The 18505-nt window shown below is 34.7% G+C and overlaps 1 protein-coding gene across 1 annotated transcript in view; it reads left to right on the top strand.

The window, feature by feature from the left end:
- Window positions 1–15868, top strand: part of kif5ab (kinesin family member 5A, b) — a 39470-nt gene extending 23602 nt beyond the window's left edge. The window contains exons 13-29 of the mRNA XM_051713043.1: window positions 390–458; window positions 2062–2268; window positions 4103–4249; window positions 4749–4937; window positions 5017–5134; window positions 6041–6090; window positions 6262–6377; window positions 6497–6598; window positions 9374–9434; window positions 9546–9617; window positions 9692–9796; window positions 10753–10969; window positions 12044–12206; window positions 12298–12359; window positions 12566–12593; window positions 12695–12807; window positions 14382–15868. Of these exons, the coding sequence (XP_051569003.1) occupies window positions 390–458; window positions 2062–2268; window positions 4103–4249; window positions 4749–4937; window positions 5017–5134; window positions 6041–6090; window positions 6262–6377; window positions 6497–6598; window positions 9374–9434; window positions 9546–9617; window positions 9692–9796; window positions 10753–10969; window positions 12044–12206; window positions 12298–12359; window positions 12566–12593; window positions 12695–12791 (1803 nt within the window). The 3' untranslated portion in view covers window positions 12792–12807; window positions 14382–15868. The remainder of the gene's footprint in view (window positions 1–389; window positions 459–2061; window positions 2269–4102; window positions 4250–4748; window positions 4938–5016; window positions 5135–6040; window positions 6091–6261; window positions 6378–6496; window positions 6599–9373; window positions 9435–9545; window positions 9618–9691; window positions 9797–10752; window positions 10970–12043; window positions 12207–12297; window positions 12360–12565; window positions 12594–12694; window positions 12808–14381) is intronic.
- Window positions 15869–18505: the final 2637 nt, after the last annotated feature.

The following is an 18505-nucleotide window of genomic DNA, read 5'->3' as shown; positions in this document are numbered from 1 at the left end:
TGAGTCGAAATGAATTTTTGTGGTAATCAACATTTTGCCACAAATGCTGTCGATTGAGCTTAACTTGTATTGAACCCAGAATATTCCTTTAAGTGTTAGTTGGAGTAAAAATGTGTTCAGGCTCAACTTGTTCAGTTGTTGATTGTCATAACAACTCAAAGTAATTAATGATATCAACGTAACTAAGCCATCGCTTCATGTCATCAACCCACTCGGTACGCTGGTGCTAGTGAGACCGGAAAACGAAAGCAGGCTTCCGTTATGAATCATGGAACACTTCCGTGTTCAAGAACAATTTGGATACACATGCAGAACATTGAGAATATACAGTGTGTTGTAAACTGATGGAAAAGTTGACTTTATGTACTGATATTCTCTCTGTTTGACAGGATGATGAGATTAATCTACAGTGTCAGTTAGTTGAAAGACTGAAGAAGCAAATGCTGGACCAAGAAGAGGTAAAATACTCTGTTTACACACGTCAGAATGAAAACTAGTGTACTGCTTATTGCATACTACATAAAAAAATGTTTGTGAAACTGTATGCAGTATGCAGTGGTAAACATTAAAAACAGTAGTATGTTACTTGACCTCATCACGTTGCATGTTTAATTCAGATTGAGTCCAGTAATCATCTCAGAAACAAATGCAGTTATTTGGCATTTCTAATCCAATTTTGTGTAAAAATGTCCTTTGGTAGTCTAATCAAATAATGAGTCAAGACAGAGATTTTAAAAATCAAAATCTATTAATTCAGTCAATATATATGGAACATTTGTATCCTTTGCACACTTTCAATGAGTTAATATTTTAACCAACATCAGTCCTGATCATAACTACCAAATATTCATTCATTTACATGATTTTAACCCTTTAAATGCCAGTTTGTTTACATAATGCAACACAAATTTCTCAATACACACATACAAAACACACTCTGACACCCATACCAACACACACACACAATTTTAGCTGCATCATTTATAACAGAAAATAGGGGAAAAGCATGTATTTGCTCCATAGGCTAAACATGAGAAAAATGGCGCCATCTGGTGGAAAATATTACAAATGTAAATTTTGAAGCCAGGGCTCCGGAATGAAAGTATAATATCATAGAATTCATGATTTTATGCTTTTAATGGCACTGGGATCAAATATTGCAGTTTTAATGGGGACATTTTTGTCCTGAAGGTCCTGAGTGTAACTATTTTGTGCACACATTGTATTATGGATGTATTATAGAAACTGAGGTTGAATACATATCTTTGGCAAAATGTATGCCTTTGGCATTAACACAGCCAAAAATGATCGAAAAAACTAAAATAAAAAAGACAAAAATATCCCGAAGGTCGCACAAGGATTAAACTGAGACGTAAAGATGAAAAAATGCTTTGAATTTACATGATTTAATCACGTACTTCGGTTCCACATGAATCAGTTAGGTGACATCAACATATTTTTTTTTTCTCTTGGTTTAGCTTATTAATTCTGTCACAAAATTTCAACACAATGGAATAAAGTTATTTTTAAATGACCCAATTTATGTTGCAGCTTATGCTAGTTAGCTAACTTTAAGCTAACAATAGCATACATTAGCATGCTAAATGCTAAGTAGGAATAAATACTCCATGAGTAAAGTAACATACAGTGTAGCTCATTCATAGCTCAGGAGACTTTAGTGCAGTATCAACTTTGTTTCAGATGTTTTTCCAACAGTTCCTTATAAGAATTACTAATAGACACAAATGTGTCCATTGTTGACATACAATAAGAGTATCGAGCTATAAAATGAATGTGGATAGTATCGCTCAAATCATTTGCTCTCGGAAGAATATGATGAGAAGTGTTTGAGTTTATATTGAGATCTCTCAGACTTTGGTATCTTGGCAAGTCTGAGCACAGTTTGAGACACTGTTGAGATCTCTTGTGAAACTCTACTGAGTCTTTCTCTCAGAAACATCTGAGAAGCAGGAGACTTCAGCAAAAGTCTCAATTTAATCTCACTGCTGTCTAGGAGAAACAATTAAAGACATCCGATACTTCATTGTGTGTGTTGTTTAGCTGCAAGCATCATCGCGTGGTGACGGTGAGCGTATGCAATGCGAGTTGAGCCGTCTGCAGTCGGAGAGTGACAGTGCAAAGGCCGAGGTGAAAGAAGTTCTACAGGCTCTTGAGGAACTCGCTCTGAACTACGACCAGAAGAGCCAAGAAGTCCAAGACAAGACCATCCACAACAGACAGCTCGCTGAGGAACTGTCTCACAAAACCGTACGCCACTCTCGTTACTTTCACAAATCAGCCCAGTCTTACAATCACAGCAAAAATCATGTAATTAATTTGTGTTTTTGTCTTGTTTTCCAGTAAAAATATCGAAACATCAGCCCCCCCCAAAATTTTTTAAAGTCTCAATCTGTTAAAAAATGAATACTGTAGAAATTTAAATACATAATAAATAAATAAATAAATAAATAAATAATAATAATACAAATTTTGTTCTTGTTTAATATATATATATATATAAAAAAAAATAATATATATATATATATTTTTTTCACTGCCAAATATTTATATATACTGTATGTATATATATATATATATATATATATATATATATATATATATTAAACAAGAAAAAAATATTTGCCAGTGAAAGAAAATAAATAAAAATAAATAAATAAATTATATATATATATATATATATATATATATATATATATATATATATATATATATATTAAACAAGAAAAAAATATTTGCCAGTCAAAAAATAAAAATAAAAATAAATAAATAAATAAGTAAATATATATATATATATATGTATATATATATATATATATATATATATATATATATATATATATATATATATATATATATATATATATATATATTTATTTATTTTTTCACTGCCAAATATTTATATATACTATATATATACTATATATATATATATATATATATATATATATATATATATATATATATATATATATATATATTAAACAAGAAAAAAATATTTGCCAGTGGAAAAAAAATAAAAAATAAAAAAATAAAATATATATATATATATATATATATATATATATATATATATATATATATATATATATATATATATTTTTTTTTTTTTATTTTATTTTTTTTTTCACTTCCAAATATTTTTATATACTGTATATATATATATATATATATATATATATATATACGTATATATATATATTAAACAAGAAAAAAATATTTGCCAGTGAGGGAATAAATAAACAATTCAAAATATATTCTCTGAAAACTATTTTAACTGTAATTTTATTTATTTACTATGTAGGTTTGCCTCTCAAGTGAATGACATTGTTTTTACATATATTTTTTTTTACAAAATATACTGATTTAGAAAATACATTTTTGTTGTGAAGGAAGCACTGCTGTGGCAACGATTTTCTGCATTTTACCAAAACATGCTCTGGTAACATTAAAGCCTGGTTATATGTTGAGACATTTTTCATTACTGTACTATCTTTAGTTTTTAAAGTAAAATTCCAGATTTAAAACAAGTTAAGCTCAATCAACAGCATTTGTGGCATAATGTAGATCATATGAAAAATACGTCATGTTTTGTCTTGTCCCGTCGTTTCTTTAAAAGAAGCAAAAATCTGTTACAGTGAGACACTTACAATGGAAGTCAATGGGGTCAATAATCTGTAAACATTAAAATACTCACTGTTTCAAAAGTATAGACACAATACATAAACAATATGTGTGTTAACATGATTTTACTGTCATAAAATCACTTACTAACCACATCTGTGGAAAGTTAGACAATTTTGCTGCTGACTGGAAGTGATGCTTTATGATTAAAAATTACTTAAATATTGATCTTTTTGCACCAAAAGTGATCATGTCGCTTTAGAAGACATTAATTTAACCACTGGAGTCGCATGGATGACGTTTATGCTGAGTGTGTGTGATTTTTGGAGCTTCAAAAGTCTGATCAGCATCCACTTGCATTTTAAGGACCTACTGAGCTGAGATATTTTTCCATTTTTCTTCAAATGTGTTAGTGTGAATACCAAATCACTGCTCATGTTGGCTGTATATCTCCTCTCAGTCGGATCTGATGTGTTTGGAGGCAGAGTTTTCCCGGCTTCAGGAAGTGAGCAGCCAGCAGAGGAAACGCATCACTGAGGTGTTAAACACCCTCATGAAGGATCTAAATGACTTCAGCTTCATACTGGGAAACGGTGAAATCAGACTGGTGAGTGTGTGTGCCTAAAATAAGTAAAAGCTGAAATCAGTGACATTGTGAGGAGCAAGCGACGGCCTTCACGAGGAAAACATACTAATAAACATACTAAGGAATGTCTTTTTAACATGCAAAAAATGCAGAAAAATTTGTCTGCTCAAATGTGTTGACCTGAAGTTACCTGTGATATATCCCCGCGGTCAGTAAAACAAACGTTACACAAGTGCAACAGTGATAATGTTTGAGTGAGGAGGGGGGCGTTCACTTCACACAACACACATATATGAAGACACACAGATAGCATCATGACCGACAGTAACCTCAGTGTTTTACTGAACTTTGTGTTTACCGCATACATCTCAGATACTTTATCTTTAAAGTGAAACCATATCTCAGATGTGACTAGCAGAATATTCTCAATGCAAATAATCAGACAAAACGTGTATATGTAACATCATGTATATATAGAAATACTATTGCTAGAGTAAATCTCTCTCTCTCTGTCTCCCAGCTGTGTGATCTGTCGGGTGTGTTAGAAGAGGAGTACGCAGTGGTGTGTGTGTATGTGAGTAAGGTGAAGTCTGAGCTGAAGTCAGTGGTGAAACGCTGCAGATATCTGGAGAGTTTACAGTCAGACTCTCAACGCAAGATGGAGGAGACGGGACGAGAACTGTCGAGCTGTCAACTGCTCATATTACAGGTTACACACACACACACACACACATATACACACACGCAAACACAATTCAGACACTAATGTGTGTGTGTGTGTTCTGCAGCATGAGGCAAAGATCCGCTCTCTGACGGAGTACATGCAGAACATGGAACTAAAGAAGAGACAGTTGGAGGAGAATTACGACAGTCTGAGTGAAGAACTTGCCAAACTACAGACTGCAGGTGTTTAATTCATTACTGGAAATGTCCCTTGCAAAAAAGTACTGTGGTGGTACCATGGTATGTTGATGTATCAGATAGTAATACACTGTGATGCTGAATTATTACCATATTCATGTACCATGGTATTTACATGATACTCCAAAATACTTCACAGAATATCAGGCTGAATATGGGACAGTTTTCACCCCAAAATCAAAAGAAAAAATAAATGATATTTTGCATAAAGAAAACAAACTTACATTATAAAGTAGAGGTAGACGGTAGTAGGTTTTAACAGATAATCGGTGCCGATAGTTGCTTTTTGGAACTATCGGTTATCGGCAAAAATGCCGATAGTTACTGATAGTTTTCTTTTGTATTTATTCCTCATCAATAAACCTCATCTAGTGTAATATAATAATACAAAAATCATCTGGGCAATACATAGGCTATAAAAAGCTTCATTTGGTACTTGTTTACATATAGAGGATTGTATCGGAGCCAAGTCTCTGTCATTTCAAAATAAGAGTCCCTTCTGCATTTCGGGCTTGTTTATAATTAAAAGTCCTGTGTTATATGGTTATTATTGGGGGGTTTGTTAGCACAATAAACTGCTTTTGGGATTTTATTCATTATGGGCTCTTGTAGCCTCAATGTGTTTGCCCTTAATAGTAAGGAAAGATTAAGAATAGTTTTTATCATTCTATAAGCAGATTCAAAAAGAAAAAACTATCTGCCGATTAATCGGTTATCGGCATTTTCCACCATAATAGTTATCGGTATCTGCAAAATCCACTATTGGTCAACCCCTTTTGTAAAGTGCACTTGTTAAGTGTACATCATGGTTTCATTTGTTGTGCTGAATTTTGGGGGTAAAATGTTTCATGAAAATGATGTCATTATTCAACGAGATATCTTTGTTTGCAGAGAGCGGTCCAGATAATCAACAGGACTCTGATGAGTCTGGAAGTGTGAAGGTAAATGTTTTTGGTTCCCATCGACACTAACATTGTCACTTATTGTCACTAATGTGACCAAACTATTGGCTGTAAATGTTAGCAATATTTAAGGATTGCAGATTCCACTGTACTAAAGTTTATGGTGAGGATTTCAGTTCTTTGTGCTAACTGCACTGTTGTATTGCTCAGTCTCACAAACCTCCAGAGCAGAAATCCGACGCTCATCGTGAACCACAACACAAGCAGCTTGGACATCTGCGTGACAGCATCAACCACAAACAGAAGATCATCGATGAGCTCACGGAGTCAGATGCAACTCTGCTTAATTCTACTCATCTCTACTGAACTCTCTGTCGGTATAATTGACATCTATTGTCTGACTGCCATTTGATATGTAACAACTGTGTTGTGTGTTTGTGTTTAGTGAGAATCAGCGGTTGAGTTTAGAGCTGGAGCAGATGAGTGTTGAGTTTACAGCTCTGAAGGATCTAGAACATGAGAAAACTGTACAACTTGAGGAGCTCAGGTGAGATAAACCAGCACTACATGAGTACTGACTACTACACACTGCCATACACTGCATTACTATACTATACTATACTATACTATACTATACTATGCTACTGTATACTATACTATAGTACTGTTTACTATACTATACTACTGTATACTACACTATACTACTGTATACTATAATATAGTACTGTTTACTATACTATACTATACTATACTACTGTATAGTATACTATACTACTGTATACTATACTACTGTATACTATACTATAATATTGTTTACTATACTATACTACTGTATACTATACTATACTTTACTACTGTATACTATACTACTGTATACTATACTATAGTACTGTTTACTATGCTATACTATACTACTGTATAGTATACTATATACTATTGTATACTATAGTACTGTATACTATTCTATACTAATGTATACTATACTATACTATACTATACTACTGTATACTATACTATACTACTGTATAGTATACTATACTATACTACTGTATACTATACTACTGTATACTATACTATAGTACTGTTTACTATACTATACTACTGTATACTATACTATACTATACTATACTATACTATGCTATACTATACTATGCTATACTATACTATACTGTACGGTACAGTACAGAACCACAGTATAGTATACTATTCTATATTGTACCTTACCAGAGAGCACTATACCACACAATGCCATACTACTTAGTTTAACTGTCTGGAAAAAGATCTGTTAGAAATAGTAAATGGATCACTCCTTTCAGACACGTTTCCGAAGTTCCTGAAAACTGCAGTTGTCAAGCCCCTTCTTAAAAAGAGCAATCTAGATAAATAAATATTGAACAACTACAGACCAATTTCAAATCTTCCGTTCATAGGCAAAATCACTGAAAAGCTTGTTTTCAATCAGCTGAACAAATTCTTAATCTCGAATGGCTACTTGGACAAGTTCCAGTCTGGTTTCCTACCACATCATAGCACTGAGATGGCACTCATAAAGATCCTTAATGATATTCGGCTAAATACTGATTCAGGCAAAATATCAGTGTGGGTATCATTAGATCTCAGTGCTGCTTTTGCCACTGTTGACCACAACATTCTCCTAGACTGATTGGAATACTGGGTAGGGCTCTCTGGGACGGTCCTCAGCTGGTTCAGATCTTATCTGGAAGGGAGGGGTTTCTATGTGAACATAGGCAACTATGAATCTGAGTGGACATCCATGACGTGTGGAGTCCCACAAGGCTCAATTCTTGCACCGCTCCTGTTCAACCTGTATATGCTCCCACTAGGCCAAATTATGATAAAGAACCAAATTGCATACCATAGCTATGCAGATGACACCCAGATCTATCTAGCTCCATTGCCAAATGACTACAGCCCCATAGACTCTCTGTGCCAGTGCATTGAGGAAATTAACAGTTGGATGTGCCAAAACCTCCTTCAGTTAAACAACGACAAGACATAGGTCACTGTATTTGGCAACAAAGGCGAAATTCCCAAGGTGAATACATACCTTGACTCCAAGACAAAAAATCAAGAAATCTTGGTGTCATTTTGGAATCAGACCTTAGTTTTAGTAGTCACATCAAAGCAATAACTAAATCAGCCTACTATCATCTAAAAAAATATAGCCAGAATTAGATGTTTTGTATCCAGTCAAGACTTACAGAAACTTGTTCATGCATTCATCACCAGTAGGGTGGACTACTGCAATGGACTCCTCACCGGCCCTAAAAAGAAAGACCAAAAAGACCATTACACACCTGCAGCTCACTCAGAATGCCGCTGCCAGGATTTTCACCCAAACCAAAAAATCTGAGCATATTACTCCAGTCCTCAGGTCTATACACTGTCTTCCAGTTACATTTAGAATTGATTTTAAAGTACTAATACTCATTTATAAATCACTCAATAGCCTAGGACCTAAATACATTTCAGATATGCTGGTTGAATATAAACCTAACGGACCTCTCAGATCATTAGGATCAAGTCAGTTAGACATACAGAGGGTTCACTCAAAACAAGGCGAGACAGTGTTTAGCTATTATGCCACCCGCAGCTGGCACCAGCTTCCAGAAGAGGTTAGATGTGCCCCAACAGTAGCCACATTCAAATCCAGACTGAAAACACATCTGTTTAACTGTGCATTTATTCACTGAGCACTGTGCTGCACTTTCTGATTGCACTGCATCATTTTATTTCTGTATTCTTTTTCTTTTTTATTCATTTTAATAATTTTTACTTATTTTTTAAATTAATTTGATACTTTTTAATATAATTTCTCTTTCTTAATTGGTTTTAAAATGTATTGTATCTTGTATTATCTTTATCATTTATATGTAAGGCACTTTGAATTGCCATTGTGCATGAAATGTGCTATATAAATAAACTTGCCTTGCCTTTCCTTGGTAGTACAATGCATTGCTATACTACACCATACTATACTACGCCGTGCTGTACTATACTGTAGCATGATATTTAGCGTAGTACACCATACCATACACTGTATTTTACTGTACTAGTGTGCTGCAATAAACAAAACATTTCCATTACATTGCACTGCCACTATACTTAACGTATACCAGATATACTTTAAACCATGCTACCGAAGACTATGTATACCATACAAAACATTTATAAATATGCATAAAAAGCCTACTATAAATCCTTATAATTTACTGACTCTCCTGAGTTATACAGTAGTCAAGTTTATTGTCCAAGACACTAATTACTCCTGATTCTGACGGATTGTTGGTTGTGTCTACAGATATCTCAATGAACGTCATGAACAGGCCAAACAGGACATGAAGGGACTGGAAGAAACAGTCGTGAGTATCTACCAGATAATAAAGGTTCAATAAGAAATCATCAAATTATGATATAGTGACTCTAATGGCACACTTAAGCACCTGTCTCCTTTATTCTTCTCTGCTGAAAAGGCACGAGAGCTCCAGACCCTCCACAACTTGAGGAAGCTGTTCGTTCAAGACCTCACAACACGAGTTAAATGGGTGAGTTCATCCGAACACAGAACAAACTGTGCTAAAACAATGATTTCTGTTCTTCAACTCTCTCTGTGTTTTAGAGTTCTGAGTTGGAGCCTGATGACAGTGGGGGGAGTTCAACTCAGAAACAGAAGATTTCCTTTCTTGAAAACAACCTGGAACAGCTTACGAAAGTTCACAAACAGGTGAGTTAACATGGATTTGTTTGAATGGCAAATAGGGCTAAATATAAAATTAAGCAACAACGTAAATATCTTGATAATATGCTTTTAAATTGGGCATTAAGTTTCCTGAAGATCGTGTTAAGAGAGCATTAAGACAAAGATGTTTTAAAGGCGTTTCTACTTCAGTAAGCTGCGTAAAAGTTGGCAAGTTTGATTCATCAAGATTTTTTCTCGGGGGGTCTGTGTAGCTCAGCGACTATTGACGCTGTCTACCACACCTGGAGTCGCAAGTTAGAATCCAGGGTGTGCTGAGTGACTCCTACCAGGTCTCCTAAGCAACCAAATTGGCCCGGTTGCTAGGGAGGGTAGAGTCACATGGGGTAACCTCCTTGTGGTCGCGATTAGTGGTTCTCGCTCTCATTGGGGCGTGTGGTAAGTTGTGCGTGGATCGTGGAGAGTAGCATGAGCCTCCACATGCTGTGAGTCTCCGCGGTGTCATGCACAACGAGTCACGTGATAAGATGCACGGATTGACTGTCTCAGAAGCGGAGGCAACTGAGACTTGTCCTCCGCCACCTGGATTGAAGTGAGTAACCGCACCACCACGAGGACCTACTAAGTAGTGGGAATTGGGCATTCCAAATTGGGAGAATAAAAATTTTTTTAAAAAATATTGCTGTTTCTCATTATGCTTTGTGATATTGGTGCCATTCAAATAAAACATGCTTTAACATGTTCGTTTAATGAAACTTTTTAACTAGATTTTTACTTTGTTTTAGTTCTTACAATAAACATTGGCTATTTCCTCTTTTTTGAGCCATTTCAGATCAAATACTGTACATAAATATTGTATATACATAATATACAATATACATATATATTAAATATCATCCAAAGGCTAAACAATATTGAGACATAATTGTGCAGATTTTATCCTGCAGACATTAAATAAACAGTTTTTTTTCTCTTTTGTTTAGTTGGTTCGTGATAATGCAGATTTGCGCTGTGAACTTCCGAAGCTGGAGAAACGTCTCCGTTCTACGGCTGAGCGTGTTCGGGCGTTGGAGGACGCACTGAGAGATGCTAAAGAAGGAGCCATGAACGACCGTCGGCGATACCAGCAGGAAGTGGAGCGCATCAAAGACGTCATGAGGGCCAAAAACCCATTCAGACGACCTCATGCGGCTCTCATTGGTCAGTTGAAACCCCCAGATGCTCTGGTTAGCAATTTTTGGGTTGGTGGCCTGCCAGTAATCTTTTCTGGGTAATTAAACAAATGACATGAAAGGCACTCTGTTACATGATCTGTTTGACTCATATGTGTCATAAACTTCTTCACTTTCAAGAAACGATTAACAGGCCTACAAAAATAAAAAAGGCATTACTAAATGGTAACTTAACCCTTATGCTTCTATAAAAAAAGTAACTTAAAGGTCCTTAGAGGACAAAAATGTCAGCGTCAAAAACTGCCATAATAATATTATATATTAATATTATTTTCCACTTTCACTGACTTTAAAGATTTTTTTAACCAACATCAGTCCTGATCATAACTACCAAATATGCATTCATATTTAGGATTTTAACCCTTTAAATGCCAGTTTGTTTACATAATGCCACTGTTGTTTTTTACACACACACACACACACACACACACACACACACACACACACACACACACACACACACACACACACACACAGTCTCTGACATCCATACCAACACACACACACAATTTTATCTGCATCATTTATTCAGTTGGCCTGCAGTGCTCTATAATACAGCAAACAGAAAATAGGGGAAAAGCATGTATTTGCTCCATAGGCTAAACATGAGAAAAATAGCACCATCTGGTGGAAAATATTACAAATGTACATTTTAAAGCCAGGGCTCCGGAATGAAAGCATAATATCATAGAATTCATGATTTTATGCTTTAATGGCACTGGGATCAAATATTGCAAATATTGTTTTAATGGGTTTCAATGGGGACATTTTTGTCCTGAAGGTCCTGAGTGTAACTATTTTGTGTACACAGTGTATTATAGATGTGTTATAGGAACTGAGGTTGAAATATCAAAATTCCCCCAAAAATACATACCTTTGGCAAAATATATGCCATTGTCATTAACAGCCAAAATGATCGAAAAGGGTTAATATGTAAACAAATAGCATTGTGAAATATACTGTTACTGTGATATAAAATGACTCTACATCTTACAGTGTTAAAATATTATAACACTATGGATGTGATTTATTTTGCTCTCAGCCAAACCGATTCGTCCAGGACATTACCCCACCTCTTTATCTGTCAATCACATGTTCATGCGCTCCAGTGATCAGCCAATCACATTCAGCAATGTGATGTTCAACAGCGCCAGTCAAACGCCCAAATCAGCTCCAGTGAAAACCAACTTCAGTCAAACCAGCAAGTGAGCGACAGAGTTTATGTGAATGTTTGGACTGATTTCTGTCACGGCCGATTGATCTCACATCTGTGTGTGTTGTTCATGTTCAAAACAGAGCATCAAAGGATGAAACACAGATCACAGTGAACTCCACTCACAAACTGAACATCACCAATGGTAATTCAAACTCAAGTAATCATACCTTTATGAATGAGATGGTGCACTCAGAGTTCAAAATTAACGTTAAACTGAATAGCCATAATTGCCATGAAACTGTATTTTGCATTATTTCATTAATACTTTACATACTTGATATGCAAAATGCATCAAAGCCAATTTGAGGCTTAGACCATCTTTTCAAATATTCATACTTATTTTCACAGGAAACACCACTGACATATATGATAACAGGTAAATCTGGATGTGTGTGACTGTAAACAGCATTCTGCGTTCTGTAACAACTTTGAATACTAATTAACCTAATCATCACGGGCTGATCTGTTCTCATGTAGCATGTCACTCAGCGGTGATTCTACGTCCATCACTGACGACCTATCGGACGAACTCCATCACAAACACATTCTACAAGAAAAGCCTGCCGCAAGCTAATCACGTACACAAACAGGTAAACTAACTGGCAAACACTAAAGACCTTTTACAGAAGTACTGTGACAGTGCCATGGTATGTTGAGATATATCATAGTAACAATGATAACTATATACTAGGAAAATCCAGAGAAAATTATTTGGAATCAGTTAAATCTACTTAAATAAAAGGTCTTAAAGGCATAGTTCACTCAATAAGGAAGGTTTACTCACCCTCATGACATTCTTTCTTCTGCTGAACACAAATGAAGATTTTTAGAAGAATATTTAAGCTCTGTAGGTCCATACGATGCAAGTGAATGGTGACCAGAACTCTTAAGCTCCAGAAAGCACACAAAGGCAGCATAAAATAATCCATATGACTCCAGTGGTTTAATCCATGTCTTCAGAAGTGATATGATAGGTGTGGGTGAGAAACAGATCAATAAGTCTCCACTTTCACATACTTCTTCTTTAGTTTTTTTGGCAATTCACATTCTGCATGCATATCACCACCTACTGGTCGGGCTGGTCAAAAGTGGAGATTTATAGTAAAAAAGGACTTAAATATTGATCTGTTTCTCACCCACACCTATCATATCTCTTCAGAAGACATGGATTAAACCACTGGAGTCATATGGATTACTTTTATGCTGCCTTTATGTGCTATTTGGAGCTTTAAAAATTTGGCACCCATTCACTTGCATTGTATGGACCTACAGAGCTGAGATATTCTTCTAAAACATTTGTGTTCTGCAGAAGAAAGAAAGTCAAACACATCTGGAATGAGGGTGAGTACATGATGAGAGATTTTTAATTTTTGGGTGAACTATCCCTTTAATGTTAAATCATCTTTTTAACATGTTATTTTATAACTGATCTGTGTCATTTTTTTTTATTGAAATATTTGTAATTTATCCCAGTTCAATATGCAGTCAACTATAAGTAAATCATTCTCCTTTCTATGGAGCTAGAACACTGACTTAAGTATTTGAATGCTAGACACTAGAGTCAAGATTTTTGCAATGTATTTTATAAACTTGTATTTTTGAAAAGCTGATTTTTTTGGGGGTGGAATTAGCTGTAAAATTCAGATTAATAACCCACCTTTTGCCTAGTTTGTTTACGATCAGAATTTCTGAAATGTAAATGTGAGAGAGTTTCTTCTTGATCTAAAAATGTTAAACCTGTAATTCTATCATCTTAATTGTTACAGCTAATTCTACCTCTAAAAATAAAAAAAAATAAAAACTTCTGTTTAAAAATACTTTTATTTGTAAAATATGCCGCAAAATGTAACGTCTAGTATTCAAATTAACATTTCAGATTCAAACACTTTAGTCAGTGTTTTAGCTCCATACTTTCCCCTAAACGTGTAACACTGTGACTCTTATTGAATGATTTCTTTATTCATGTACCATGGTATTTGCATGTTACTTTAAGGCACTTCAAAGAATATTACCATGATTAATACCATGTCTAAAAAGTACCTTTTTGTTAGTGAAACAAACAGAATTAAGTTTACATTTAGTTTTTTAAGGTATTCTTGTCTCATGCCCACAGCGACGCAGGATATTAACTGTCTTTTATTTTATTTTTTATGTTTTTCTGCAGGTGGTTCATACTTCCATACTGATTTCTAATCTGTATATTTACATGCTGCCTGCAGACACAGTTACTATGAAAAGTGAATAAGACAGGAGCTTTTAAGGCTCGGGTAAACATTTACATTTTTTAAAGTCCAGAAACTTTTATTTCCAGATTTAAATGCTTTGTGCACACTGCAGTATGATGTATATCAGTGATGGACTCATTTCCCTCATATTAAGAGATTGTATTGCAGTGGCATAATGAGCAGAAATGGAAGTTCATATGAGATTTGACGCACTTAATCCGATGAAAACAAACCATTTTGTGATGTTAGTGATTGTCAACATCTTGTGATCGCAAAGATTGTCATGATGAAATTCTCTAGCTATTTTTATGTAGTTGTAACTATTTTTATACTCATATTTAAATGAGAGCGTAGCGTCATGCTGGTCAGTGTGTTTGGTGTGCGCAGATTTGTATGCATTATTTATCTCTGTAGCGGTACTGTTGTATAATGTAATCATATTTTATTATTTAAACGAATAATAACACACTCTCTATAGAGAAGGTAGAGCAATATAATATTATAAAATTAAAAATTACTCAAAGTGTGAGAAGTTGAATGAATTAATTCAGTGGTAAAGAGATTAAATATGTATTAAAAAAATAGATGGGAAAAGAGGATAAAAGTCCATTCCAAGTAGACTGGATTTATTTTAAACACATCAAAAGCAAGTTTGAGTTTGAGAAAACACATTCACACACACATTCTCTGAAAATCTGTGTGTGTGTGTTTATGGTCTGACCTTTGATTTCTTTACACACCCTGATCTGTCAGTTTGGATGAGAGGAACCAGTCAGATGGTAAGAAAAATTGTTTTTTTGGAAACACTGGTGCTGAAGGTATTCATAATGTACTATAATGCACTTTATAATACACCGTAGAATCTGATAGAGTGGAGAATATAATAGACAGTGATCTGCTGTCATAATACAATATAATGCGTAATGCATTAAAACACACGCTTCATGTGTTATTTCATGTGTATACAGTGGCGGCCAAAAGTTTGGAATAATGTACAGATTTTGCTGTTTCGGAAGGAAATTGGTACTTTAATTCACCAAAGTGGCATTCAACTGATCACAAAGTATAGTCAGAACATTACTGATGTAAAAAACAACACCATCACTATTTGAAAAAAGTCATTTTTGATCAAATCTAGACAGCAGCCATCACTCCAACACCTTATCCTTGAGTAATCATGCTAAATTGATCATTTGATACTAGAAAATCACTTGCCATTATATCAAACACAGCTGAAAGATATTTGGTTCATTAAATGAAGTTTAACATTGTCTTTGTGTTTGTTTTTGAGTTGCCACAGTATGCAATAGACTGGCATGTCTTAAGGTCAATATTAGGTCAAAAATGGCAAAAAAGAAACAGCATTCTCTAGAAACTCGTCAATCAATCATTGTTTTGAGGAATGAAGTCTATACAATGCTTGAAACTGCCAAAAAAAAAAAAAAACTGAAGATTTCATACAAAGGTGTACACTACAGTCTTCAAAGACAAAGGACAACTGGCTCTAACAAGGACAGAAAGAGATGTGGAAGACCAGATGTACAGCTAAACAAGAGGATAAGTACATCAGAGTCTCTAGTTTGAGAAATAGACACCTCACATGTCCTCAGCTGACAGCTTCATTGAATTCTACCCGCTCAACACCAGTTTCATGTACAACAGTAAAGAGAAGACTCAGGGGTGCAGGCCTTATGGGAACAATTGCAAAGAAAAAGACACTTTTGAAACAGAAACACAAAAAGAAAAGGTTCGAGTGGGTAAAGAAACACAGACATTGAACAACAGATAATTGGAAAAGAGTGTTCTGGATCTTAACCCCATTGAGCTTTTGTGGGATCAGATAGACTGTAAGGTGCATGAGAAGTGTCCAACAAGACAGACACATCTATGGCAAGTGCTACAGGAAGTGTGGGGTGAAATGTCACCTGAGTATCTGGACAAACTGACAGCTAGAATGTCAAGGATCTGCAAAGCCGTCATTGCTGCATGTGGAGGATTTTTTCATGAGAACTCTTTGAAGTAGTTTAAGAAGATTTTCTTTCAAATTGTAATAGTAATTCTTCACTTTATTAAAGTCCTGACTATACATTGTGATCAGCTGAATGCCACTTTGGTGAATAAAAGTACCAATTACTTTCCATAAGAGCAAAATCTGTACATTATTCCAAACTTTTGGCTGCTAGTGTATACAGTATGCGTCAAAGTGTAAAATGCTATGTAATGCATTACTCTTAAAAATGTTAACTAAGAAAGGGGTATGTTAGGTGATATACATAACCGTCGTTACACTTGAAAAGATATAAAGCATTATGATGTGTATTATAGGCAATATAAAGTGTGTTTTTCACATCCTAAAACATCTCATTTTAAACTTCCCATGAGGGCAGATTTCTAGCCATTGTAACATCCTACCATCAATTCTCTAATGAAAAATCACTGCAAAAAAATCTAGTTTTCAGTAAAAAATATCTAAGCATTCTTCAAACAAGATAAATTTACTTGAGAAGCAAAAGGAGCCGGGATGGAATGATTTGTCTTGTTTTTAGATAAATCTAACATTTATGCTTGTAACACAAACTTCTATTTGCCAATGGGGTATGAGAAAAAACTTGATTCAAAGGGTAAACATGTTTATTTTTCTTAACTCATTGGCAAATAGTTGTTTCTTGTTATGAGCATAAATCCCACCAAATGTTGTGAGATTTCTTTGAAAGCAAGACTTATATATGCCATGCCATTCTACTTCTCAAGTCATTTTCTCTTCTCTTAATGATGTTTAGGTATTATTACTAGAAGACAAAATACTCAGTAAGAAAGTGGTATTTTGCAGTGCACAGTTGCATATGATTTTATGCTGTTTCTTGTTTGATTTAATAGAATAAATAATAAATAAAGGGTATGTGTATTCATGCAAATAATAACCTTTGCAAATACATTGTTAAATGCCAGAATGGCACATGCACGATTAAGATCTACATGCTAATACATGCACTGCAAAATCTAAAGGATTCTCAAGGGAACCTTTACTTTTTACAGTGTACCCTGATGGGCATGAGGATGTGTTTTAGTATTTAAATGTCTTTTTGTTGCACTTTGTTGTGTTTTGGTTTTGTAGTGCATGATGGACAATATGCTTTCTAGCAGAAGAACTTAAACCAAGTTTCAATAAAGAGAATCCAGTTCATACTGTGACTCGGAAGTTTCTTAATTCTTAAAGAATAAATGGAGGTACAGTGGTCACAAAAATATATGTGAATATCATTGCATTAGATAACAAAATATAAAAGTGCAATTCAAATTCTGCTGTAGCTTTTCTCAGAACTTGCTGCACTTTTCTTGGCGGTGATTTTTAGTGGATGTACAAAGTCAATGTCTTTTATTACTTTCTGGTTCCACTGTATAGGAGTAAAACAAATTAATAACATAATCTTTTCACACACTTTTAGAGAGATAAAGGACCATTTATGTTGTCTAATGGGTCAACGTTCAAACAAGTCAACAGGGGCATCTGGCCTACAACCAAATAAAATCATTTTAATCTGAAAATGTTGTTTCTTTCTGCTGAATAAATTCACAAATGTCATTTATTTATGTAAAACAATTATTTTACTGATATACAACAGAATGCAGTCATGCAACTGTTGTAGGGCAGAATTCAGGGACTAAACCGATCGATGATAGTTTTTAACAGGATACTGGGGCAAATCTACAGTACTCTTGATGGCCACTATGGTCACAGAACAAATATCACACACATATAGAGACACATCAGTCAGAGTCACCAGGAGTTTGGGACAAACACAACGTCGAGAGGAGACTGAAGCTCAGTTATCAAGAGGAACATGAGATGGTGAGTTGATGTTTGTTTAAGAGTCTGAGACACTATCAAATCATCGTTCTGTATTTTCTAGATCATGTTCATTTATATTTGATGATTATAATCAGGGTTTGAAGCGTGTCATGCATAAGTCTGGTTCCTTTCAAGGTTTTAAGACATTAAGACATGACATTCTGCAAAGCTGCTTTGAAATTATGTGTACTGAGAAAAGTGTTACACAAATAA

The sequence above is a fragment of the Myxocyprinus asiaticus genome, chromosome 12, assembly GCF_019703515.2.
Source record: "Myxocyprinus asiaticus isolate MX2 ecotype Aquarium Trade chromosome 12, UBuf_Myxa_2, whole genome shotgun sequence".
NCBI lineage: Eukaryota > Metazoa > Chordata > Actinopteri > Cypriniformes > Catostomidae > Myxocyprinus > Myxocyprinus asiaticus.
This window is presented reverse-complemented; position numbering and strand designations above follow the sequence as displayed.